The sequence below is a fragment of the Strongylocentrotus purpuratus genome, unplaced genomic scaffold (assembly GCF_000002235.5).
Source record: "Strongylocentrotus purpuratus isolate Spur 01 unplaced genomic scaffold, Spur_5.0 spur5_scaffold_14, whole genome shotgun sequence".
Classification (NCBI taxonomy): Eukaryota; Metazoa; Echinodermata; class Echinoidea; order Camarodonta; family Strongylocentrotidae; genus Strongylocentrotus; species Strongylocentrotus purpuratus.
In genome coordinates, this window is record NW_022145599.1 from 30,626,285 (window position 1) to 30,653,325 (window position 27,041).

At 38.1% G+C, this 27,041-nt stretch overlaps 1 protein-coding gene across 2 annotated transcripts in view; it reads right to left on the minus strand.

Moving 5' to 3' along the window:
- The window catches only part of LOC115923634, a 55,011-nt gene that overhangs the window by 26,566 nt on the left and 1,404 nt on the right, over positions 1–27,041 (minus strand). Inside the window, exons 2-4 of one of the 2 annotated variants that reach the window (XM_030984710.1) lie at positions 22,116–22,271; positions 17,944–18,053; positions 16,889–17,036 (exon numbers count right to left, since the gene is read on the minus strand). In XM_030984710.1, coding sequence (XP_030840570.1) covers positions 16,889–17,036; positions 17,944–18,052 — 257 coding nt within the window. In that variant the 5' untranslated portion in view covers position 18,053; positions 22,116–22,271. The remainder of the gene's footprint in view (positions 1–16,888; positions 17,037–17,943; positions 18,054–22,115; positions 22,272–27,041) is intronic. The other variant, XM_030984709.1, reaches the window with a different exon arrangement.

Below are 27,041 nucleotides of genomic sequence, written 5' to 3' on the forward strand. Positions count from 1 at the left end.
ACTACATGCAGTCAGGATTTTTGAGAATTTTTTCTGATCTTAATTTTATCATTACTCTGTCATTTCAGAATTTTTTTTGAAAATGATTTGGCATATATTATTTATTTATTTTTGTCATGATTCTGTGTAAGTTGAGTTCAATTCTGTGAAAAATTTATTTTTGGTTATTGCAAGTACCAGAATTCCTCTTTAACCTCAGATGACTTTTGACCTTGACAGGTGACCTGAAAATCGCTCCACATTATTTGGGTTGCCCAATAACCCTCCTGTGCAAGTTTGATGAAAATCAAAGAAGCAGTTTTGAAATTAGAGCCAAGGTTAAGTTTTCAGGTTACGATTTCGGAAAGTTGAAATCACATGACCTTTGACCTTGACATGTGACCTGAAAATCACTCAACATTATTTGGGCTGCCCAATAATCCTACTGTGCAAGTTTGATGAAAATCAAAGAAGCGGTTTTGAAATTAGTGCCAAGGTTAAGTTTTCAGGTTACGATTTCGGAGAGTTGAACTCAGATGACCTTTGACCTTGACATGTGACCTGAAAATTGCTCAACATTATTTGGGCTGCCCAATAACCCTACTGTGTAAGTTTGATGAAAATTGGACAAGCGGTTTTGAAATTAGAGCCAAGGTTAAGTTTTCAGGTTAAGATTTCAGAAAGTTGACCTCAGATGACCTTTGACCTTGACATGTGACCTGAAAATTGCTCCACATTATTTGGGCTGCCCAATAACCCTACTGTGCAAGTTTGATGAAAATTGGGCAAGCGGTTTAGAAATTAGAGCCAAAGTTAAGTTTTCAGGTTAAGATTTCGAAAAGTTGACCTCAGATGACCTTTGACCTCGACATATGACCTGAAAACTATTCCACATTATTTGGGCTGCCTAATAACCCTTCTGTGCAAGTTTGATCAAAATTGACCAAGGGGTTTTTGATTAAGAGCAAATTTTATTGTTGATGCCACCGCCGTTGGAAAAAACGGCGCCTATGTCTCGATCCTGCTACGCAGGCGAGACAAAAACTGTGAAATATGATTAAAAATGCTTATTTTTTATACAGTCAACTCTGCCTCAGTTGAACTTGCCTAAGTCGAAATATTTTATTGCACCAAATGATATAGAAACTGTGTTCTTTACTATTTCTAAGTTGAATTTTGCCTAAGTCGAACAAATTTTTGTGGTCCCAAGAGATTTGACTTAGACAGAGCTACCTGTATTTTGAATTGCTTTTTGCCTCAACAACTGATGCAAAAGACTGCTGTAGATAAAAAAAAAAATCAAAACAGCCTAATTGTCACCTACAAACAAAACCAAGGGATGTTAGTGGAGCTTTAAAAAATTCCAGAAAGTCATGCCTGCCAAAATTGGAAAACTCTCATGTGCACTTCCCGCACATCACGAGCGCTAAGTCCCTTGCGACCAGGGTCCAGGGCCCGCTTAACTCTTTATGCGCCACTTAAAAAAAACCCCTGTGCCACATTCTTTTAGGGTCACACATTTCGAGGGAATCTTTATTGACTCTGCTGAATCAAGAGGCTATAACTCTTCACTGGATGATCATGATGAAAAATATTGTGCAGCAAAGTTGTAGACCGGAAAACGTGCTTTTCGATGAACCGTCATTTGTTATATTTTGAATTATCATTTTTATAATAATCATAATTATATAATGTTTAATTTTTCTTATTTACGGCAGTTTTTTATCCCTCTAGAATTTCTTATTTAGCAATGATAAGACATCTTCAAATCGAATCTATTAGAAAGGTGGACTTCTTACCTTTCTTTACATACCTTGCTCAAGTATTCTAACAATTCAGAAGGTTAGTATTTAGGTTGTTGAAGAAAAGAAGTTCAATAGGGAGAGACTTGAAAGTACCCCGCTCAGCCACCCTTGACAATGGGCTAATCTGCCCATTGAAATCCCTATTACCCCAGGTTATTGTCAATGTCCGGTTTAGCGGGGCATGAAAAGGGACGTCGTGGGGATGTTTTTCTTTGTTGTGCCATGATAAGTCAATAAGAAATAAGAGAATGTTATTGATTTTGCCCACTGGTATGAGCATGTAAAAATGGTATAGGCATAATATATTATATGTGATATACATGACATAATCAGCATCTTATTGAAATGTCTCATTATGAATGTTCACCGCATCTGTTCTCTCACCTTCTTTACCCCTCAATAAAATTGATTTCAAGTACATTTATCACAGCCATAGATATACAAAGAAAGAATGAATCAATCTTAAAATATAAACTATATTGCATTGTTTTCCATTTACTTTATTGTGAGAGAGCTTATTATCAGAAATGATTGACGAGTGGAGTATGCAATGAATAAAATATGGAGAACGGACGTGAGAGACATTATGAGAGAGAAATAGTGATATGAAATGAAAGGACTTTACTGTGAATAAAGATTATAAGAGAAAGAGATAAAGATGACGGCAAGACAGGATACATATTGATACGAAAATAACAATAATAATGAGATAGAGATGACGGAAAGAAAGAGAGTAAACACTGATAGCATAAGAATGAATAAAGATAATAAGAGAAAGATATAGAGATGACGGCAAGACATAGGGTACATATAGATAGGAAAATGATAATAATAATAAGATAGAGATGACGGAAAGAAAGAGAGTAAACACTGATAGCATAAGAATGAATAAAGATAATAAGAGAAAGATATAGAGATGACGGCAAGACATAGGGTACATATAGATAGGAAAATGATAATAATAAAAAGATAGAGATGACGGAAAGAAAGAGAGTAAACACTGATAGCACAAGAATGAATAAAGATAATAAGAGAAATATATAGAGATGACGGCAAGACATAGGATACATATTGATAGGAAAATAATAATAATAATAAGATAGAGATGACGGCAAGAAAGAGAGTAAACACTGATAGCATAAGAATGAATAAAGATAATAAGAGAAAGATATACAGATGACGGCAAGACATAGGGTACATATAGATAGGAAAATGATAATAATAATAAGATAGAGATGACGGCAAGAAAGAGAGTAAACACTGATAGCATAAGAATGAATAAAGATAATAAGAGAAAGATATAGAGATGACGGCAAGACATAGGGTACATAATTATAGATAGGAAAATGATAATAATAATAAGATAGAGATGACGGAAAGAAAGAGAGTAAACACTGATAGCATAAGAATGAATAAAGATAATAAGAGAAAGATATAGAGATGACGGCAAGACATAGGGTACATATAGATAGGAAAATGATAATAATAATGAGATAGAGATGACGGCAAGAAAGAGAGTATTACACTCATAGCATAATAATGAATAAAGATAATAAGAAAAAGATATACAGATGACGGCAAGACATAGGGTACATATAGATAGGAAAATGATAATAATAATAAGATAGAGATGACGGAAAGAAAGAGAGTAAACACTGATAGCATAAGAATGAATAAAGATAATAAAAGAAAGATATAAAGATGACGGCAAGACAGGATACATCTTTCTTTCATTAGTTTTATTCATTCTTATTCTATCACTGTCTACTCTCTTTCTTGCTGTCATCTCTAGCTCTTTCATTAATTTTTATTCATTCTTATTCTATCAGTCTACTCTCTTTCTTGCTGTCATCTCTATCTCTTTCTTTCATTATTTTTATTCATTCTTATTCTATCACTGTCTACTCTCTTTCTTGCTGTCATCTCTATCTCCTTCTTTCATTTTTTTATTCATTCTTATTCTATCAGTCTACTCTCTTTCTTGCTGTCATCTCTAGCTCTTTCATTAATTTTTATTCATTCTTATTCTATCAGTCTACTCTCAGGGAACACTTTTATCACTAGAGTCTTCGTCACTGCTCGATTCGTCGGAATCAGAGTCCATGCTCCATGCTTCCATAGTAACAAGATCTCGAGCCTCCTCTACACTAAACACACGTTGACGTTTTCCAGCAGGTGCCATCGTAACATCAGTAAAAAAAATCCAAAGAAAACCGCTAAATACACGGTAATTTCGAATGTAACACTATGAAGAAAAACAGTTTACCGGAAAGTGTGCGATGTATACAATGTAAACAATAGTAAACGCAACGCGTGGCTACACACTGCGAGCGGTATTATGAATGTCTAATTGACTCGTATACATCTGTGCAAAAATGCGAAGTTGGCACGCCTACGTCCGTGCAAATCGGCGAACAAAGCAAACAAAGAGTTAAGGGCTCTGGAAGCTCTGGGGTTTTAGATGCTCTCTGGTGCAATCTGAGCATATCTGAGGGGTCTTTCCCCTTAAATATATTGTATATTTTGATGTAGAAAATTGCAAGTATAAAAAATTCTGAAGATAGAAATTAGACTGAACTGTCCTGAAATATTTGTCAAGTTTAAAATCTGCAGTTTTTGAAACTTGCTACAGTAGGTACATGTAGGTTGATATCAAAATTTGCCACATAAAAATAAACAAAAACAATTATACCTTTTTTCTCCCATATTGTACACTTTTAATTACAAGAAAATTTCACAGCACATGCAACATAAATACTTCACACTCCTAATGTATGCATTTACATCGCTTTGCTAAGCCTTTGTGGTGACATCCCTGTATGGCGTAAAATGTCTTGCTTACCTCCATTCCCATAGTTGATCTCGCATTGTAAAAATTTGCAACATGCAATGCCCTTTTTGTTTATTTTCCTCATGTACATGTTATCACTAAGAAACACTCCATGGCAATCTTTTTCCTCTGTCCATTTCCAGTTCCACTTGTTTTTTATTCCAGCGTAAACATTGTTTGTATTGCTCATCGCTGTTCTGTCTAATTCCATATTCAGGATATTTCCAAAAGGCAAAAAGATTTCCAATAAAAGATCTTCAATCAAATATTTTACACAATCCAGCATGCTTCCAAATACATTATATTCAAGGTTCTGTCTTATTCCATGCTATTTCGAAGATAAAAGTTTGCTTTCATGAAGATCAAACCCCCATCTTTCCGACGAAATTATCGCAGTACACGTATGCTAGCACCCAGCACCCAGTGATATTCCCACCGGCGCTGGCACGCTGAGATTATGGCAACAGGCGACCAACGCTATTGGAAGCATGCGTGTGGATTGTTGAATGGTTCACGTATCCGTTCTTTCGTTGCTGTTCCCTACGTAGGGACTTCTACTTTCTAGTTGTTTATCGAAGATTACCAGATTTTAACACCAAAAATGTGCGTTTTCCGTCTAATATCCTAGACCATTTGATGACTTTCGTGTGCTTGATTTTGTTCTTTTATTTTAATCTATTTCTTTTTAAAAATCATTCTGCTTTCCCGGAGAAAACGGAGAGAACAAGAGAAAAGAAAAAAATGGGATAATAAGGGAAAAAACAGAATTTTTTTTGTTATAGATAAAAAAATCTGGATTTCCGGAAATACCTGAAAATCTGACATTCCTCAAAACCCTAACCAATGTGTGCACTCACATTAAAACATGCACACTGGCATACTTCACACAAACTCGCCTATTGCTATACAATTTTTGCTGCACACAATCAGAAATACATTTTTTTTTGTGAGCTTATTGCAATATTAATTGGTTTACCATTGCATGTTCACTAATGAAATGCATGATTCGATTTCATTCTGCTTCAAATGAGCCTTCTGGGTCATCCAACGCATACTCAGGCCACAGTTGCACTGAGCACATTTCCTCTTTGAAGAGCAACAATTGCTCCTGTCACTCACTCCAGCAACTTTTACTCTGATGATAAAAATATTAAACTTCTATGACAATTGCTCCAGTGACAATTCCATAGAAGTTTTTCCCCATGTAAGAAGGAATTGTCGTTGGAGCATTTGTTGCCGGAGCATTTATCACCGGAGCAATTGTCGGGGGAGCAATGTCGCTGGAGCAACCATGGCAAGAGTAATTATCGCCGGAGCAAATGACCAAGACCAATTGAATATGATCAGAGAGAACAAAATTTATATTTCCCTGTATTTCCCGGTTTTTACCGGTATTTACTGGTAAAAAGCATTATTTGATCATGGTTTATGGTAATATTTTACAGAATAATCCACTTAAATTTGTTTTTTTAAATTTATTTGCATAATATAGTTGTCTACTGCCGCAGACCCATTGAAAACATTGCTCGATGGGGAAGAAATATAAACAGTGGTTTAAATCAGACTTCTACATGGTATACCATATATTTTAAGTGTCAAAACAGATAAAGCCAAGATTATAAATGATAAATTTGAGAATAATTGTAAAGAAGGGAAAAGTTGTGAAAACATTTTTTTTTCTTCAGGAAAGTTGATTTATATACAGTGATTTATATTTTAAAATCAAAGTGATTTAAATCATGACTAAAATCGACATGATTTTATTCAAACAGCCCTGACGGTGAATACAGAAGTCCACTGTTGCAGGTTTGTAAATAAGAGGTGTGTACTGCCAGGTCTAACGTCCACGGTGACATATCTGTAAATAGAGGTCCACTGTTGCAGGTTTGGAATTAAGAGGTGTGTATTGCCAGGTCTAACGTCCACGGTGACATAGTCTGTAAATAGAGGTCCACTGTTGCATGTGTGTATGGCCAGGTCTAACGTCCAGGGTGACATGGTCTGTAAATAGAAGTCCACTGTTGCAGGTTTGGAAAAAAGATGTGTGTACTGCCAGGTCTAACGTCCACGGTGACATAGTCTGTAAATAGAGGTCCACTGTTGCATGTGTGTATTGCCAGGTCTAACGTCCAGGGTGACATGATCTGTAAATAGAGGTCCACTGTTGCGGGTTTGTAAAGAAGAGGTGTGCATTGCCAGGTCTAACGTCCACGGGGACATGGTCTGTAAATAGAAGTCCACTGTTGCAGGTTTGGAAAAAAGAGGTGTGTATTGCCAGGTCCAACGTCCACGGTGACATAGTCTGTAAATAGAGGTCCACTGTTGCATGTGTGTATTGCCAGGTCTTACGTCCAGGGTGACATGGTCTGTAAATAGAGGTCCACTGTTGCAGGTTTGTAAAGAAGAGGTGTGTATTGCCAGGTCTAACGTCCATGGTGACATGGTCTGTAAATAGAGGTCCACTGTTGCAGGTTTGGAAAGAAGAGTTGTGTATTGCCAGGTCTAACGTCCACGGTGACATGGTCTGTAAATAGAGGTCCACTGTTGCAGGTTTGGAAAGAAGGTGTGTGTACTGCCAGGTCTAACGTCCACGGTGACATGGTCTGTAAATAGAGGTCCATTGTTGCAGGTTTGGAAAGAAGGTGTGTGTATTGCCAGGTCTAACATCCACGGTGACATGGTCTGTAAATAGAGGTCCACTGTTGCAGGTTTGAAAAGAAGAGGTATGTATTGCCAGGTCTAACGTCCACGGTGACATGGTCTGTAAATAGAGGTCCACTGTTGCAGGTTTGTAAAGATGAGGTGTGTATTGCCAGGTCTAACGTCCACGGTGACATGGTCTGTAAATAGAGGTCCACTGTTGCAGGTTTGGAAAGAAGAGGTGTGTATTGCATACCTGCCAACCACTCCGATTTAGGCGGAGTTACTCCGCTTTTTTCATACCCACTCCGAATTCCGATTGCATGCCTCAAAACTCCGATTTTTTGTAATTTTAAAATATTTTTAAAACAAACGACTGTTGCATAAGACTAAAGCATAACACAGCACTGTGGCGTTGTGGCGTGCGCCTGTAATCCAGCTAAAAAGTGGAAGTTACAAACTGATTCAGCCGAGGACGCAGGTTCGAAACTGAGTCACGTCTTTCGGATGGTGACGTTAAAAGGTCGGTCCCAGACGTAAATAATCATATCTGATTGATACACGTCTGTAAAAACCCAATACACACACACACACACACACTGATAACCAGATCACGCCTTACGGGGAAACGATAAACATAAGTACTTTATATAGCGAATGCCGCCTTATCACATAGCCTCCGCACACAGCGCTGCATGTCGCACGCATTCACTCATAGGTTCACTGAATTTGACTACACTGGATAGACACTTTCGCGCACATGGTCCGTCCGCCGCCATCTTGTTTAATTCCAAAACAACACGGCCGCTACGTATGCTACGTGCGTTCGTGCCTTTTGAGGGGAGCATGGGGGTAGATGATCGTGCGCATGGCGCCCGCAATATAGTAGCGAAGACTTCGGTGATTCAGCGGGCGCATTGCAAGTGCAGTGCGGTATACGGTGTGTTGTTGTTCATGAACGCCGGGCCTAGCGGCCTGGGCTGTATGGTGTGTCTGTGGTACTGGTGAGTGTACGTGTGCGTGTGTAGAATACGAGCTCTGCCATTTGACTGTGGATTCGAATTTGCCATTCGACGCTTGAACGAGGTGTTTTCTTCCTGAATATTATCATGGATTCACTCAAAAGAGCGAGTACCCGAGAAGGAGATCCTTTGACTGCAAACAGATTTTTAAAAACGTTTTTATGCACATCTTTATTTTGGACTTGAATATGGTAGGTTCGAAATGCAGTAAGAGTGATTGGGTGTTTGTGCACGTTTTGCGCGAAAATTATGCTGCGGTGTCTTGCGTTACGGAAAGACCCCCATTTGTTACGGACAAATATGGTAAATGTTACTGACAGCCATCCTATAGGGTTGGCATCTCTGCCCCCCCCCCCCCAATCTACGGGCTACTACCCCAATCCTTCGGTGGTTCGCGACCTCGTAGTCCATCCAGAAAAATTTACTCCTAATTTCTCTCGTCTCAGGTTGGCAGGTATGGTATTGCCAGGTCTAACGTCCACGGTGACATGGTCTGTAATAGAGATCCACTGTTGCAGGTTTGGAAAGAAGAGGTGTGTACTGCCAGGTCTAACGTTCACGGTGTCATAGTCTGTAAATAGAGGTCCACTGTTGCAATTTTGGAAAGAGGAGGTGTGTATTGCCAGGTATAACGTCCACGGTGACATAGTCTGTTTAATAGAAGTCCACTGTTGCAGGTTTGTAAAGAAGAGGTGTGTATTGCCAGGTCTAACGGTCACGGTGACATGGTCTGTAAATAGAGGTCCACTGTTGAAGGTTTGGAAAGAAGAGATGTGTACTGCCAGGTCTAACGTCCACGGTGACATAGTCTGTTGCCTCTTGACGTGGCCCACTACGGTTTTGAGTGTGCGAAGCACACCCTTTGGGGTGCGGAGCACCCCGGGTGCGAAGCACCTCAAGGGCCTTTTAACTAGTGATTCGCGCCATTTCTGTTGTCGGTTATGAATTATTCATCGTATAATGAATAAAACACATACTCATATATATTTATAAAGCACTCGATGTTGTCAAATGAAATTCTTCGTAGAGCCATTTGTTGATTAGTCTAAATATAATTCGCCTCCCTCATATATCTGTTCTTAGTTGCATACTTTTCTACTACCCGATCAATGAATTCAGTATAAAACGTCTGTTCTTGAAACAAACATTGGTTGATTAGCTGCGCTTGCACTCAGCTGTTTCGGAGCCTAGGCAGCGTGACGAAGATAATCTGTGCACAGCGGTAATGCATGAAATATGACACTTTTTCCGAATCCTGTGGGCAGATTCACAAAAACATCACAACCTTACAAGGCATATTTGAATGCTTTTACTCGCTTTTACTTGTGGATTCTTAAATCTTTCGATTTTCAAGAAAGTTGAGGTATACTTGATACCTTCTGAGACTGAGACGGCGGACGCCATTTTCGGATTTGTGAATCGTGCATATCATTAACGAAGGACTTATGAATATTAAAATTGATGTCATGTGATCGGGTTATAACGCTCTCATTGGCTTGAATATCACCGAAAAAAAATTTCTGTGAAAATAGGGTTTACCTAGTAACTTATTACTTGAAAAAAAAATGACAGCAGAAATGGCGCGAATCATTAGTTAAGAGGCCCCTTCAGAGCCTGCGGCTGCTCTGGGGGTGCTCCGCACCCCGAAGGGTGTGCTTCGCACACCCAAATCCGAAGTGGGCCACGTCAAGAGGCTACAGTATAGTCTGTAAATAGAGGTCCACTGTTGCAGGTTTGGAAAGAAGAGGTGTACATTGCCAGGCCTAATGGCTAACGTCCATGGTGACATGGTGACGGTCTGTAAATGGGCAGGTCCAAGATAATGTCCTCTCAAACACCAAATTTTTATTTTGAAAGGAAAGGAATGTGATACACATCATCAAATAGCATGAGTTGAAGTTTCTGAATCAAAAAAAAATTGTAAATATGCAAATTTATTCGGGCCCAAATTGCATGAAATGAAATTCAGGCATTACGTATGGGACAATTTAAAAAAATCATATAAAATAAGTGAATGAAAGTTAGAAACTGACACTCACATAACAGATTCCTTTTATCCCCCAATTAATTTGGCAAATAAAAAAAATCATGACCATGTCTATTTTTCAATGAGGCTGCGTCCTCTCCCGATTTGTCCCATACATAACATTATGATGTCAAGTTTTTTAGTTTTCTCAAAAAGTTCATTATCTATTCTAACCAAACTTAGAAAAGTTCTAATTTATCACAAATGTGACAAGAATGCATCATTATAATTTTCATAAATCGTTCCACTTTGATTTGAGAGGTACTCCATGGGAAATTTGTGTACAAAGTCGATGGCCATACCCATAGGAAAGTGAAAAGTATGCCGCAGACCTGCCGCAGACCTGCCGCAGACCTGCCGCAGATCTGCCGCAGACCTGCCGCAGACAAAAGTCTGCGGCAAAGAGTATGCCGAAGTATGCGGCAGAAAGAAATTTTGCTGCAGACTTGCCGCATACCAGTATGCCACAGGAACAGTCTGCGGCAGATCTGCGGCAGGATGAAATTTTGCTGCAGACTTGCCGCATACTAGTATGCCACAGGAACAGTCTGCGGCAGGTCTGCCACAGGAAATCCCATTAAAGTCTAATAGGGCCAATTGAAACCAATCATCTCATGCATATTCATTATTACTTTACACGTGTGACAGAAAAATACATTTATCATGATTTGTTAAGCAAATTAAGACAATGCACATCATTTTTGTGATTTCTATTTTCCTTTTGCCATTATTAACCAATAGATTATTTTGTCTGATCATGTTACAATTACATTCACATTTAAGCAATAGATATATTGATTACTAACCAAGAAACTATAATTACTAACCAAGAAACAATATACATATTTAGTATATATATGTGTACGAGCCTGTGTCACTTTAAATGTTACTCTTGAATACACTTCAAATGATCAATGTGATGAAGTTAATACAATTGAGAATAGAATATACCTAATTGGTAATATCGATATATATTGGTATTACCTAATTGGTAATATCGATATTGCCAATATCGATTATGAATTATCAATCAGTTTATCACTGGTTCTTCTACATGCATACTTTATTGCCACGTACTGGATATGAAAGAGTATGCGGCAGGTCTGCAGCAGGTCTATATGAGATATGAATATTCATGACGAAGAGTCTGCGGCAGGTCTGCAGCAAGTCTGCGGCAGACCTGCCGCAGACTCTTCATCATACTGAAAGAGTATGCGGCAAGTCTGCAGCAAGTCTGCGGCAGACCTGCCGCAGACTCTTCATCATACTGAAAGAGTATGCGGCAAGCCTGCGGCAGACCTGCCGCAGACTCTTCATCTTACTGAAAGAGTATGCGGCAGGTCTGCAGCAAGTCTGCGGCAGACCTGCCGCAGACTCTTCCTCATACTGAAAGAGTATGCGGCAAGTCTGCGGCAAGTCTGCGGCAAAACTAATTTGCATGTGAAAAAGATGACTGTCTGCGGCAGGTCTGCTGCAGATCTGCGGCAAGTCTGCCGCAGGAGTATGCGGCAGGCTCATTTCTTTCCTATGGGTATAGCTAAGAATACAAAATTTAAACCTTGTTATTGGGAAATTTTACAGCTGCACTTCAATCTGATCATAATCTACTGTCTTAAAAATACCTTTGGATGATAATATCATTATATTATTAGTTATTTAACATACGGTTATTTACAAAAAAATATATTTTTTACAAATGTTATGATTCTTCCGAAATTACGAATTATAGTGTGCTATAATACTTGCAATTAATTTTTATTTGATCTCTTTTTGTGGTAATTTTTTTTTACAAGATATTTATAGAAAAATAGAAATAAACAAACAAAATTGAATTTGAAAAATAATATTCCAAAAATATCACATATCAACAGTAATTTCTGGGCAATGTGTGTACAAAGTCAATGGCAGAAAAAAAAAAATATACAGCAGCAGATGAAAAAAGGTGGGATTTCATTTTCTTTCTGCCTGGATAAGCTCTGTATGTTAATTATCACCAAATGGTACCAAAAACCTGATATAAGTGTGAAGGCAACCTTACATTTTCACAGAAAATTGATTTTTTTTTTTCTCCAGATTTTCCTATTGAAAATGCATGCGTCCAAAAGTGTCCCATACGAAACATCCCATACGTAACATAACTTTTGTGAGATTAATCAATCACTATGAAGAAACTATTCAATGGAATTGGCTGAAACTTCAGATTTAAAATATTGAGTACATGTAGTTTACCTTTATGCACAGTAAGTTTCAGAATGATAACTAAAATACTTTCACAGAGATTTAAGCTCAAACTTTTATTTTAAAAAATCTCATTTTCTCTGCGTCCCATACGTAACACACCTAAATTTCCACCTAACTCACTAACCAAAAGACCGAGAGTCGCGAAACTTTGCACAAATGTTCTCCCCATAGGTACAATGATAGACATGATTGTCTCTTAAATCACAATTTGTTCTCATTGTCTTTTTATAGTCCGAAATCTCTGAAATGTTACATACCTAATGTGCGGATTAGCTTGGACCTGCCCAAATACAGAGGTCCATTGTTGCAGGTTTGTATTAAAGGGATCCGGTAACTTTGTCTCAGATTCTGAAACAAAATCCGGGATTTAGCTCATGCTGCTATGATAATTATAAACCTTTATGTCAGTCAGGAACTCCATGACTTTTACAAGCCGATCGCCTGTCTGATTATCAAGATATTTATGATTGAAATTACAAATTTTCAAAACCGTTCGCCGGACGGTTTTCATAACACTACAGTCTATTGGGGGAAACGAGTATGGTAAAACCGGTCACTCACAGATTTTTACTTTTTTGAGGCACTTCTTGATCATTTTGAAGCGCGATTTTTTTAGGGCTTCAATATTACACCATATCACAGACACTGATAACACGTAGGGCCGTGTATCTCAGATTTATCATTGTTAAACGATCCCTTTAAAGGGGAAGTCTAGACTAGGCCTGAGTCATCACGGGTTTTGCCGAACCCGGGTTTGACTTGAAAATTTCGGGCGGGGACCGGGTACCCGAAATTTTCACCACTGCACTGACACTAAAAATCGTGTGCATGCAGCGGCGGGAGTTAGACTAAGTTGCTGTTCTAATAATGCGACGGAAAAGACAGTTACTGCTTTCAAAACAATAAAATAATCAATGGAATTAAATTAAGATGCTTTAAAAAATAAATGGATATCGTTTCAGTTGACGGTAGGTGTTTTTATCGCTCTAAAATTGAGGCTGCAAGAAAGGAATCACGCTTCGTGGTACCGATCGGGTGCGTTCAGAAACGGAAGTGGAAATAGATCTATGACCCACTGAAGACAGAGCAAGAAAATGCCACACACAAGACTAAAATGTTGATCAGACTATTGCAATTAAATCGTAATACTAAAGGCATTAATTTAATTGTCAAAATATATCCACAACATAATGGTTTACCCTTGATAGTTTGATGAAGGAAAATAAATTAAAGCTCTTGAAATAACATCGAAGTGCCTTTCGTTCGTTCTAAAAATGCGTGTATAAATAACGGCAAGCAGAAGTTACGAGTCAAGCTTGATATGCACGTTTACATCCCTACACCGTCATCCGACCTGATCGGAACAATAAGCATTAAACCAATTAAAAAACATCACGGAAGACTTTAAGGGACTCCAATTCAACAAAATTACCGTAAAATAATTATTTGCTTTGACGAATAATACTATAGATATTCATAATATCTTACAGAAATAATATTTCATGAGCTACGTACTCGATATCGAGTTCAGCTAGCCATCATTTTGAAATGAGACGTAGTTGTCATACAGTAGACTGTAGAGGGCAGTATGCAGAAGAGAGAGGAAAAAGCGCGGGCCTGAGATCACGTGATATTCACGTGACTATTACGTGATTTTTTTTTTCCCTCTCTAGCTGCGAGCTGCCGCATTCTGCGCTGCATGCATGACAACTACGTCTCATTTCAAAATGATGGCTAGCTGAACTCGATATCGAGCACGTAGCTCATGAAATATCATTATTTCTGTAAGATATTATGAATATCTATGAATATCTATAGTATTATTTGTCAAAGCAAATAATTATTTTACGGTAATTTTGTTGAATTGGAGTCTCTTAAAGTCTTACGTGATGTTTTTTAATTGGTTTAATGCTTATTGTACCGATCAGGTCGGATGACGGTGTAGGGATTTAAACGTGCATATCAAGCTTGACTCGTAACTTCTGCTTGCCGTTATACACGCATTTTTTAGAACGAACGAAAGGCACTTCGATGTTATTTCAAGAGCTTTAATTTATTTTCCTTCATCAAACTATCAAGGATAAACCATTATGTTGTGGATATATTTTGACAATTAAATTAATGCCTTTAGTATTACGATTTAATTACAATAGTCTGATCAATATTTTAGTCTTGTGTGTGGCATTTTCTTGCTCTGTCTTCAGTGGGTCATAGATCTATTTCCACTTCCGTTTCTGAACGCACTCGATCGGTACCACGAAGCGTGATTCCTTTCTTGCAGCCTCAATTTTAGAGCGATAAAAACACCTACCGTCAACTGAAACAATATCCATTTATTTCTAAAGCATATTTATTTGATTATATTGAAATATAAGTTTGTGAATTCCATATTTTTAGTTCTATATTTCAAAATATCAGTGTGAAATTTAATTTTGAAAAACCCGAAACCCGAAAACCAAAAACCGGGTTTCAGCTCGACGGTCGGGCCCCGGGCGGGGACCCGTTTCGACTCAGGCCTAGTCTAGACGATTTCCAATAAAATCTATTTTATGGCTTGAAAATTAAGGAGCATTTTGATACCACTTTCATCCACGGGCGTTACTTTTGTGATTTTTAAGCTCCAATTTTGTGATGGTAATTATTTCTAAAATAGTTCTCGCATTGCCGAAGTGCGATGGCCGTGTGACGTCATTGTGGCACTATAACTGCGCATGTGCGAACTTTCTCCATTGACTGGATGCAAGATATCGATGTGTCAAGTGTATAGCTGCACAAATTTTATCAGTTCTTGGGGAAAATGACCACTTTTCCAATTCTGAAGCCCTTGACACATAGGGCGATATATGCTCAATAGATTCTAGATATTTGAGCTGACAATTTTGATGTAAAAATGTAGAAATATTGGTGTTTGAACCTCAAGCCGTGGGATTTCTGACTGCTTGCTCAACAAAAGTGCGACACTGACGTCATGCGGACAGTGTAGCGAAATGCATTTCGGGTAAAACTGGCTCGTGCGAGCACTTTTGCTTATATCGCTTTTCCAGTGATTACTCGGTTATTCATGGGTCTACAGAGTCAAGTAAGACATTTTCTGAAAGCTTGATTTTTGCTCTATTTCAATTTTAAATTAAATTATCGCATAGACTTCCCCTTTAAAGAAGAGGTGTGTATTGCCAGCCCTAATGTCCACGGCGAAATAGCATATAAATACAGGAGTCCTCTGTTGTAGGTTCGTAAAGAAGGGGTGTGTATTGCATCATCGGAATCGTCATCACCATCATCATCACCACCATCACCATAATCATCGTAAACGTCGACCACCATCACCATCATCATCAAAATCGTCATCACCATCACCAAGAAACCCTTGTCAGTAAACATAGCAGTGGCTTTCTGCTAAAAAGTGTCCTTGGAATTATGTCCACTTACGCGAATTGTCCACGTAGGAATGAAATAATACATGTAAGTCAATGTTTTTTGATGGTTCGTTAAGTTGAGGATGCTGATTCCAAATCTAAATGATGCCACTCAAAAAACCAACATTTTTTGCAAATTGACAAAATCCTAGATAGCCGCCAAAATATGCAAATTAGCCATACAAATCACAAAATTACACACACACTGATCATAAAATGCCTGTAATTGTGATGGATGAATGAAACTGTCTGAAAACATGATTTTTTTAGCTAAACCTTGAATTTCTTATACGATAGAATGCTGCATTTTGAAATTCAAAATGCCAACATAAGCCCCTAACTAATATACTAATTTACTATATAATATGAAAGAACTAGCACTGTCTGACCACAAAGTGCATGTAATTATGATGTACACGTGTGAGTGAATTAGTGTCTGAAAACAAGATTTTTTTTTAAAGATTGTATCATTAATGTCATTTGCAGTAATTTTTTTAAATTCAGAATGGCTGCAATAGACCCCCCCCCCCCCCAAAAAAAAAACTATGTACAATATAAATGTAGAAAAAAATATTTTCACAACAGAGCACAATGGGACCATAAAATGCATGTACATTGTACATGTCAACAATGCTGTAAATTACATGTGCAGATGTTCCTTAAAGTTTATGTGCATAATGTGCACCACACAAAGATGACATTCAAATTTATCAGACCTTTGAATAATGAAGGGACCAAAATATCTCCTGTTACAGCATTTTAGCTTTTTTGAAAACTATTTATAAGTTGATAACAAAATCCCTGAAAAAAATAAATGATGTAAAATTTCAGAATATTAGCAAGCACTTTCAAGAAATTTTAGAGTTCGCTAGTTGACCAGAGGGAGAGCCTTGGGACCAAAGAATAGAATTGAACTTCGGTTTGCCTACCTGTACTTTACACCACAGTGTTTAAAGTGAAAAACATACGAGTCTTCACTGGTCATCTCCTCATCATCAGAAACTAAAGACCGCTCGCCTCTATATTCAAGGAGAAAGCTCCCCTTCTCGAAAGTCATTGATGTAAAAAGACCATATCCTGGAAAATACAAATGTTTGTGATTTTGAAGGTTAAAGGAAAAATCAGAAATCATAATTGTACCGCAACTCAAAAAGTATTTTATCAATTTTTTTGTCTTTCAACAAAATGACGTACAAATTTACTAAAGGTACGTGAGGGGTCACTGTTGCCAAACAGCTGGTGTTTTGCTACAAAATCATGCAGTAACATTAGATGCTAGAAAAAGTATTACTCTTTTGCCAGCACGTGCCTTGTACCATTAACCAGTTTTTTTTTTCTTTTTCTGATCATTAAAACACATTTTTTGTTGTGTCTTCACTTTAGCCAAAATGAAACACTGACCAAACCAAAAGACACGAACCAATTAGAGCTTATCATTTCCATCCAGTCAAACTTAACCAAATCCAATGCTGATGGAATCCATTCACAGTTCTGCACTGTTATCAGGTGATTATTACCAAAGATGAGAATCCTACTTTGTGTATACTGATCCATGGTCCCCGCAAGAAAGGAAAGCTGTGACTGTGAGAGACAATTCTGGTTCTCGGCCAAAAGAATCAGATGGCAGATCTTTTGGTCTGGAAACTGTCCTGAGGAGCCCGATGGGAAAGGTACATTGAATAAAACTTTTCCAAGTTTATTCAAAGTCAATGATATAGGCAGCAATTATCAGAAAATTTAGTGATCCACACCCATAATAAAGACAAATAGCCCTCACCCACTAAAAGATACAAATTCCCCAAAATGTCCTGATCCACTGTCTCCCTTTTGAAACACAGACTTTACTAGAAGCAGATAGAACTGTAACTGTATCTGTAACATACGTAATAATACTACACACACTTGTAAAAATTATTCCATATTTCATTCTAAATTTACAGTTCTTGGCAGCACTTATTTAAACTCAAAGAAAGGTTATTCTTACCGATCACATCATTTATATATTGTTTTTGAAATCCACTCTTGTCCTTCCCCAGGCTACAGAAATGCTCTGCTTCGGCTGCCGGAGAAAATCTTTTTCTCCTGGAAGACATACTGTTCAAAACAAAACAGATGTGATGTAACAGTTATTTAATGTGACATTTAATGCGACGCTTACTCATTGATATCCAATGAATACAGAATAGACTAACTTGATCCAAATTAATTTGGAAGTCAAAATCTGCAAACTGATAATAGGCCTACATACTGTTCATCTTTCAATAATACATGTAGACTTACATGTAGAGCAAAAGGAGACCTTGGCCATGTATCCTATTCAAATGCTCCCAGAGTCCCTTTTTAACTGGACACCTTGACCTAGCCCGAGGTCCTAACTTTAGTTGTTACAGTTATTGTTAATTACTTTTACTATTATCTAAGGCTAGGCATTTGTGGAGTGCCTTTGGTAGATCTACAGGTCAAGTCATGATAGTGTGGCATCGAGTTATGAGATCACTACATCCATGATGTCCTTTGACCTAGTTAATATTTTTGTTGAGCAATTTAGCAATTTTAGTCTAGCCTCTAGGATCTTGCCGTTTGAAGTTATATCTATGACGTCATATGTAAACAACAGTCCAATGAACAGCGTGAAATGAGCATTTCATCATCGCAATGATTTTTATCTGCCATATCTACAGAGAGGAGTTGGCGCTCTATTATCATTATTATCAAAATTATTATATTATAGCCTCATGGTATAGAAATCGTTTAGGATATAGAGCTATGATGCTATCGGTATCGGATGCACAATTTGCAACTGTCAGCAGGCAGCGGAGATGTGGCAAGCTAGCCAGAGATTCCCCAGTTGTGCCAGGCATCTTGATCGTACTGGCACCCCTCCCCTGTGGTCGGCCGGCCGGCTAGCTGTGTTTGTGTGCTGGCCGATATTTTCACGCGGACATGAATTGTAATCAAAATGGCAGCCCCCCAAGGAAAAATTGTGAGAGGAAAATGCTGCACTTCTGTTTAATGTATTTAAAGATGAGGAACTAGATATTTTCATTGGGGATGTTAACAGCGAGAACACAAAAAATTAGGTAAACTTTGGACTGAATATCTTTAAACTGGTGATTGAAACAGCATCAGTCTTTGCATAGTACATTTTAAAAAAAGATGGAAAAAGAATTGTATTTGTGGTGGAAGGGGAGAGCGGAGGGGGATAAGATATAAATCAACTTTATCATGGAGTAGTAGAGTAAAGTGGAAATTATGGATTCCGCGTTGGCAGGATATAGCACTATTTACTGAGGGGCATTTAGTAGGATGTTTACTATTAGAAGTGGGCTACAGGGGAATAAGTATTTTTCAGAAACAGATGGGACATATCTCAGCTTGTTGATGCAGCTTGATCTCCTGATCGATATGACACCAAATTGGAAGAATATCCAGACAGTGCCGCCCAAAAATCAAATTTAAGGAGGCGTGGGCAAAAATGCTGAGTCCTCATTTTTCAAAAATGTGAACAAAAATTGTATCTTCTATTCTCTTTTTTGAAGGGCAATTGGCATTTTAATGGCTTATTATGTTTTCAATTGTGACAAATCCAATTACACTGTCTAAATACCTTTAATAATAAACCCCTAATATATTGTCCTAAAAACAAGATTTGAGTTGAAACACAGTAGAGCCAGAGGAGAGGCATTATGCCCCCCCCCCACGTTGTTTTGCATAAGTCCGACACACATAATTTTTTCAACAATGTATCTATGGACTGCTTCGTTTGATGTCTATGGCAATTTATGAGACCAAAATCAACATGCCCCCTCCAATTATATTTAAGACTTAACCCTTCAAAAAATGTTGTCGACCTGAAAACTAAATGCGAATTCAATTAAGAGGTAATAGAAATTGAATTTGAGGAGAATTTTCATAAATAGATGTATTTAGTTTATTTTAGCTTTCAGTGGCTGAGCTCAGTTCATTTTAGGATAATTATGGCTGAAAAGTGTTCAGCAGCAAAATTTCCCCCTAAAACACACAAAACATTTTAATTTGCATTGACTTTGTTGATGATGTCATTGCTCCATATTTTCCAATAGAGTCTGTTGAAAAAATTATACATTTTATCAAAATCTGTGTACGACCAGGATTAGGATACAAGTATGTTTTGCCCACCACTGTAATTTTAAACTATTCAAGCATGAATGGTCTCACACAATACTTTATTTAGGCATAAAAGTGCAACTTTAACTTAACCATTTGTGTGTACAGAGTCAATGGGAAATTGTGAGGCAGTGATATCGGGTACTCCCGACGAGTCCGACAGCCCACGAGTCCGACAACCCACGAGGCCGACATTTTTAATAATTGGTGAACGAGATAGACATTAAATAAAAACGGACTTGAGTCCGACAGCTCATTTATCCGACAAAATTATAAAAATGCCTATGAGCACGACCAAACATAAATTTTACAAACGAGACCGACTCTAGGTAAAATTGGTCTATTAGTCCGACAGTTTGCTTTTTAGCCGATTAGATCGACAGTAGTTCAAATTGTATTTTAGTCCGATAATTTATAAATTTTGCGCATTACTCCGACAATTGAATAGTGCCATCTATTGTTGGCGGACTAGATTCCTATTTTCTGAACTGTCTGACTAGCAATATATTTTACCAATTTGTCGGTCTATTGCACTATAATACGTTAGTCGGTCTCGTAGGCCCTTTTTGCGTAGTGTCGGTCTCAAAGTAAATAATTTGTCAGTGTCGATCTAGCGAGCCTAAAAGTCAAAATGTCTAGCTAGAACCTCTTTTTGAAAAATGTCGATGTAGTAGGCTTATATTCATTTCTGTCGGATTCGTGAGCTGTCGGACTCGTAGGCTGTCGGACTCATGGGATGCTCCCATGATATCAACTTGCTTCATGCACGTTTAGCCACTTGACTTATGAAACTATTCAAGAACTGTTATAACTTATGTAAGGTAACTTTGAATTGGTATGAATTCCTTATATTTTGTCCGAATTGAAAGAATTCAGTCAAGCATAATCTTATTTTTGTTGGCATTATTCAAGCTGAAATCAATCAATGGTAAAACTGTCAAAGTCAAAAGTTATGCAAAGCCATTTCTGACTTTCATTCATTTGCGTAGTCATCCATGAGGAAAAGAAGGACATCTTGGTGTCATGAGACAATTATCTAATTAATGATGCCTTGGAATTTTCCCTAAAATTATCCACATCCAAGAAATCATTCAAGATAAATCTTGGTTACCTTTTTCTGACACGCACTACATGACTGTATTTAAAAGCAACTTGTATTTTTTCTGTACCAAGACATTCAATTTAACACAGGTCTCATCATATTCAGAATTATACTTGCTTGCCTGTGTGTTTTGCTCTTAATACTCATACATTCAATTAAAAGTTCAAAGCACACATGTACACTTAAGTATTTCATTTTTGGGACAGCAAACCTTGAATTTGTTTATTTTTGGAACATCGATCCTTATTTCATTTTCAGAACATTGAACCTTTATTTTTGGAACAACGAACCTTCAAAACACTGAACTTTTGGTACAATGAGCTTTAACCAGGAGTTAACTCAATTTTTTATTTGGAACTCTAACAAAAACATAAAATGTGCATTCAAAAAGTGTTGTAAAAATATCAGGAATTGCCTATTGCAAATTGGGTTAAAATGAAACATTTAATAGCCTCTGTGAATAGTCTGTATACCAGAAAGCACTAGAATTGCAAATCCTATTTCTGTGGAAAAGAGTCTAATTCATAATGGCTTCAACTTCAAGGCATTGGTTAACAATGTATTCAGTAAAAACAAAAATGAGCTGCATGATGTATGCTACGTGAAGTACCAGGAAATTACATATCCTCAAAAAATGTTGGAAATATTATCATTTAGTGCTAAAAAAAATGAAAAACCTGAACTTATCACCCAAAGACTACTGTGCAGGAATTAAATATTGTCTTCACTCTTAGCGAAGTGTTCTGTATTAAAGTGTAACAGCTAGTGTAAGGATCTTATACTAGACAAATTTTGTCTTATCTTGGCAATTGGTATTCTGAAGAAAGTTCAAAAGTCACAGATTCAAGTCACAAATTTATGGTCTCTTACTTAGAAATTAGTTTCATTCTATAGCTAGTTTACTGTACCTTTAGGCTTCACAATTGCAATAAAATCTCCACAACAACTGCCACGAGTTCCTCGTACGAAATGCTACTGTCCTTGTAAAGATCTATAAAGTATAAAAGAATCTGCACTTTCTCCTCTGTAGCCAGATTTAAGTCATCTGCTGCCATTTGTACAGTCTATACGAGAAAAAAATTGCATATACCGTGTGTCTCAAAAAAAACGTAACACTTTTGAAATGGTTGCCAAATTGAGCATATATAATTTTATGAAAAAATGTTGATATGTATGGAAAGCTAAAGGACCAACCTTTCATATGATATGAAAAAATTTAAAAAAAAATCATGCTTCGATGGACAGTGTTCACTTAAGTTAGAGGTATGAAAATGGGCCTGCGCAGGATTTTTCCTTCCAATTTTGGACAGGTAAATTACTTGTAACTTACAAAATAAGGTCGATATGAGATATTCATGATCGATGGATCAAAAGGATATTTTGAATCAAAAGGATATTTTGAATACCTCGAATACCATTCCTTTTTCAGTGTTATTTATCAATCCCGAAACACCACCGCCCACCCCCCCCCCCCCCCACACACACACACACACACACACTTCCACCCACTCCCATCTCATTGTATCATTGATCTGGTAGATGTGAACGGGATTAAGGAAGAATGGGAAAATGTTAAATTGAAATACCGTATTCAAAATCATAATTGACATTATGCAACCCACTCTCCTCCCCCCCACAACCTTTTCCCATCCCATCACCTACCCCTTGCCTTTTCTTTATCAGTTTTCTTCCGTAAGTTTGGTGGATCATCAATCACATTTTATTCAGGTTTTATGAATGACCCAAACATGTAATAGCTAAGTACATCATTCATTATGCATTGAAAATACCAGACCCCTTCTCTTTCCCCACATTTGAACTTGTTATCACCTGTCCATGGAATACCGTATGACATTGCATTGTTATTCTTCATTGGCCTGAACACTGAGTAGCCAGAAACTGTTACATAATCCTCTTTATCCAAAATCACTGTTTAATACTAAAACAAAGAGGCAAAAACATGGTATTACACATTACAGGTTTAAGAGTAAAAATAACTGCATTAAGTTGTTACATAGCCTTCAAACAGTCCATCTTATGCCATGTTGTCAGTATGGAACGACCCCAATTCACAAATCAGCAGCGTGCTTTCATGGTAACTGAGTATCATCGAACTAACAATGTTACAGCAGTCTGTCAGAGGTTCAGACAAGTCTACCCGGATGTACGCTGCCCTTCGCGTCTTACCGTGTACCGCAATGTCGCCAAGTACGAGGGAACGGGGACGAGCCATAATCTGAACCGAGGAAGATCAGGACGCCTCAGGACTGGACGATCGGCAGAGAATATTGAAGTGGTTCGTCAAGCCATTCAGGATCATCAGGATGGAGACATCAGCTGTCGGCGAAACCCTACAGATCTACCCCACGCCACCTTCAACAGGATCACGCTACTTGATCTTCACTACCACCCTTACCAGATGATCAAGAGACACGAGCTTCTCCCAGGAGATCGTCAGCGTCGCACAAGATTTTGTGAGTGGCTACTCCGAAGGCCGGCGCGATTCTTAGATGACTTGTTGATAGGGGACGAGTCCGGTTTCGCTCTCAATGCCCAGGTCAACACGCACAATCTTGTGGCATACCGGGATAAAGGGCATCCTCCAGAAGAGTTCGACTACCAAAGGAAGTACAACCGGTCCAAGGTGACGGTGTGGGCCGGTCTCACTGGCAGAGGGGACATCATTGGGCCCATCTTCTTTGACAACAATGTCAACGGTGAAGCCTATCTCCAGATGATAGATGGACATGTTGTCCCTGCCCTCGATAGAGTTGCAAGGTATCGCCGTGGCAGGAATGGACGGTTTCAACGCGTATGGTGGGCGCAAGATGGGGCACCTTGCCATCGCTCCAGGGATGTCACAGAGCGCCTCACCCAGCTCTTCGGTGATCGAGTGATATCCCTCAACCGCGAAGTTGAATGGCCTCCACGTTCACCTGACATGACGCCTCTCGACTTCTTCTTGTGGGGATGGCTCAAGGCCAAGGTCTACACCACACCTCCCGACACGCTGGATGATATCAAGGAGAGAATCACCCATGAGATTGATGTCCTTCGTCAAGACAGAGCCACAGTCAGGAGAGCTGTTCTGGACATGCTGAAACGGGCAAGATCGTGTATCGAGAGAGAAGGTGGACACGTCGATCATTAATGTGAAAGACTTTTATCTTTACCGGTACCCTTACTCAGTCGGTACTTTGAAAGCCTTGATATTCAATCAAGAAGAAAAGATAGCCATGTGGACTACTGAACTGATTACTTTTGTCAGATCTTTCATTTTAAGATGAACAAAGCAGTTTTAAATAAGAAAGAAATAAAAGAAACATGAAAATCTTTTAAAAAAAGATTTAACTTGTTTTTTGTCATGTCTGCCCTAATGTGTGTGTGTGTGTGTGTGTACGTGCGTGTGTGTGTGGTTTGTGTGCGTGTGATAATTGGTTTGAGCAATTGCTTGATGGAATTAATGTTTCAGTGATTTATCGATTGATTTCAATGATCAAAATGAGTGACTGGTTAATTTGATTATTAATGGAAAAAATGATCCACCAAACTTTCGGAAGAAAACTGATAAAAAAGCAAGGAGTAGGTGAGAGGATGGGAAGAAGGTTGTGTGTGTGTGTGTGTGTGTGTGTGTGTGTGTGGGAGGGGGAGGACAGTGGGTTGCGTAATGTCAATTATGATTTGGAATATTTCAATTTAGCCAATTCCCATTCTTCCTTAATCCCGTTCACATCTACCAGATCAATGATACAATGAGATGGGAGTGGGTGGAAGTGTGTGTGTGTGTGTGTGTGTGTGTGGGGGGGGGTGGGCGGTGGTGTTTCGGGATTGATAAATAACACTGAAAAAGGAATGGTATTCGAGGTATTCAAAATATCCTTTTGATTCAAAATATCCTTTTGATCCATCGATCATGAATATCTCATATCGACCTTATTTTGTAAGTTACAAGTAATTTACCTGTCCAAAATTGGAAGGAAAAATCCTGCGCAGGCCCATTTTCATACCTCTAACTTAAGTGAACACTGTCCATCGAAGCATGATTTTTTTTTTAATTTTTTCATATCATATGAAAGGTTGGTCCTTTAGCTTTCCATACATATAGACATTTTTTCATAAAATTATATATGCTCAATTTGGCAACCATTTCAAAAGTGTTACGTTTTTTTTGAGACACACGGTATACCATTGTCATATTTTTAAAATAAATGAATACCGCCACACGCGTGTGGCTTTAATTAAAAACACACGTGTATGGCGGTATCCAACCCACGTAGGGCTAGATACAGCCAATTAAACGCTGCTCTTACCTCTATCGATTTTGTACTTGGGCATGAGAAATGCATAATTTTCATGTGGTGTTCGCTGCGCCGGTAGCACTTACTATACATAATTCTATGGTACTGTACTATACTACTAGCCGGGGCGCGGTATACGCACGCCTGCACAATGCCAGTAGTAGTGCCTCTGTGGTGTATTACTACTGGCAGTGTGCGCGCGTACGTATGCCACCTTCCGGCACCACCGGTACCACATGAAAACACTTCATTCATTTATGCACAAAGTCCAATTTGATACAGTTAAGAGCAGTGTGTGGCTGTATCGAGCCCTACGTGGGTTGGATATTGCCACACGCTTGTGTCTTTAATTACAGCCACACATGTGTGGCGGTATGCACTGCCATGAAGTTAAAATTCATGCTTGGTCGCATGTCACAAGTTCATCCAAATTCGATTTCAGGGTGAAAAATGCCAAAAAAATGATTTTTTTTTTTTTTAAATATGTTGTCCCAATTATTATTCCCCAACAAATGACACCATATTTGATGCAAACTTTTTAATTTAGCTGTTAATTGCCAATTAATCACTAATTATTACACTATGGGGATCAACACTTCATATGCCTTATTCTCGAAACGGACCTGAATCAGAGATGCCACAAATGGAAGATAAAATTTCCTGAAATAGCCAGAATTTTTTTTTGAAAGTGACCTTTTACCTATACTTTTGTACACAAGCATCTCACACAAATTTCCTGAAATCAGGAAATTTCCTGAAAAGTGGCATAACTGCTGAATCAAGAAAGTGGCTCTAATTTCTTTTTTATAAAGAAACCTGTTTAAATTTTCAGGATATGTTCTTCAAATATTAGTGAATAAAATAAATTACATAAGTAATTGACATTGATGAGGTTAAAAATGAATTGTTGTGACATAGTGTATCAAAGTGACTTGTATGGGATCAATCACAAGTTCAGGCTTCAAAGAATATGCCTTGACACTGTTTTCTTGCTTAGGCCCCCCCCAAAAAAAAATTGTTGTATTGGCGTAACGGGCCCCTGAAAAATAGGGTCGGTCGGTCGGGATTTATTTATTTATTTGTTTATTTATTTTTGTGTGCGTTCGTAACCTGCACACACACCACTATTCATGCAGGCGCTATTACATACAACCATACGTTTACATGGATACATTCAAACACATGCAGAACCTAGTGAAAGTTTATTTTGTGGAAAAATTGAACATTCAAAAGCGCAATATGCGCAGCCGAAACACTTTCCGGGTTTTTTTCGATAGCGATCGCTATCAGTATCACTATCGAAAAAAAGATATCGATAGCAAAAAAAAAAAAAAAAGGTAGGGTCGGCTCCTTTTTTTAGGGTCGGGCGAGTTACGCCAAGGCACATGATGCAACAATCTTAGGCATATTGTCCATGTGATGTTATTAAGAAAATAAAATAGAAGATAATTAGACCCTACCATGTATTCTTGGTGGCGATAGGTGCGTACCTTTAAAAGACAATCAAACACTACAACAGCGCTCGAGAGGTCTTTG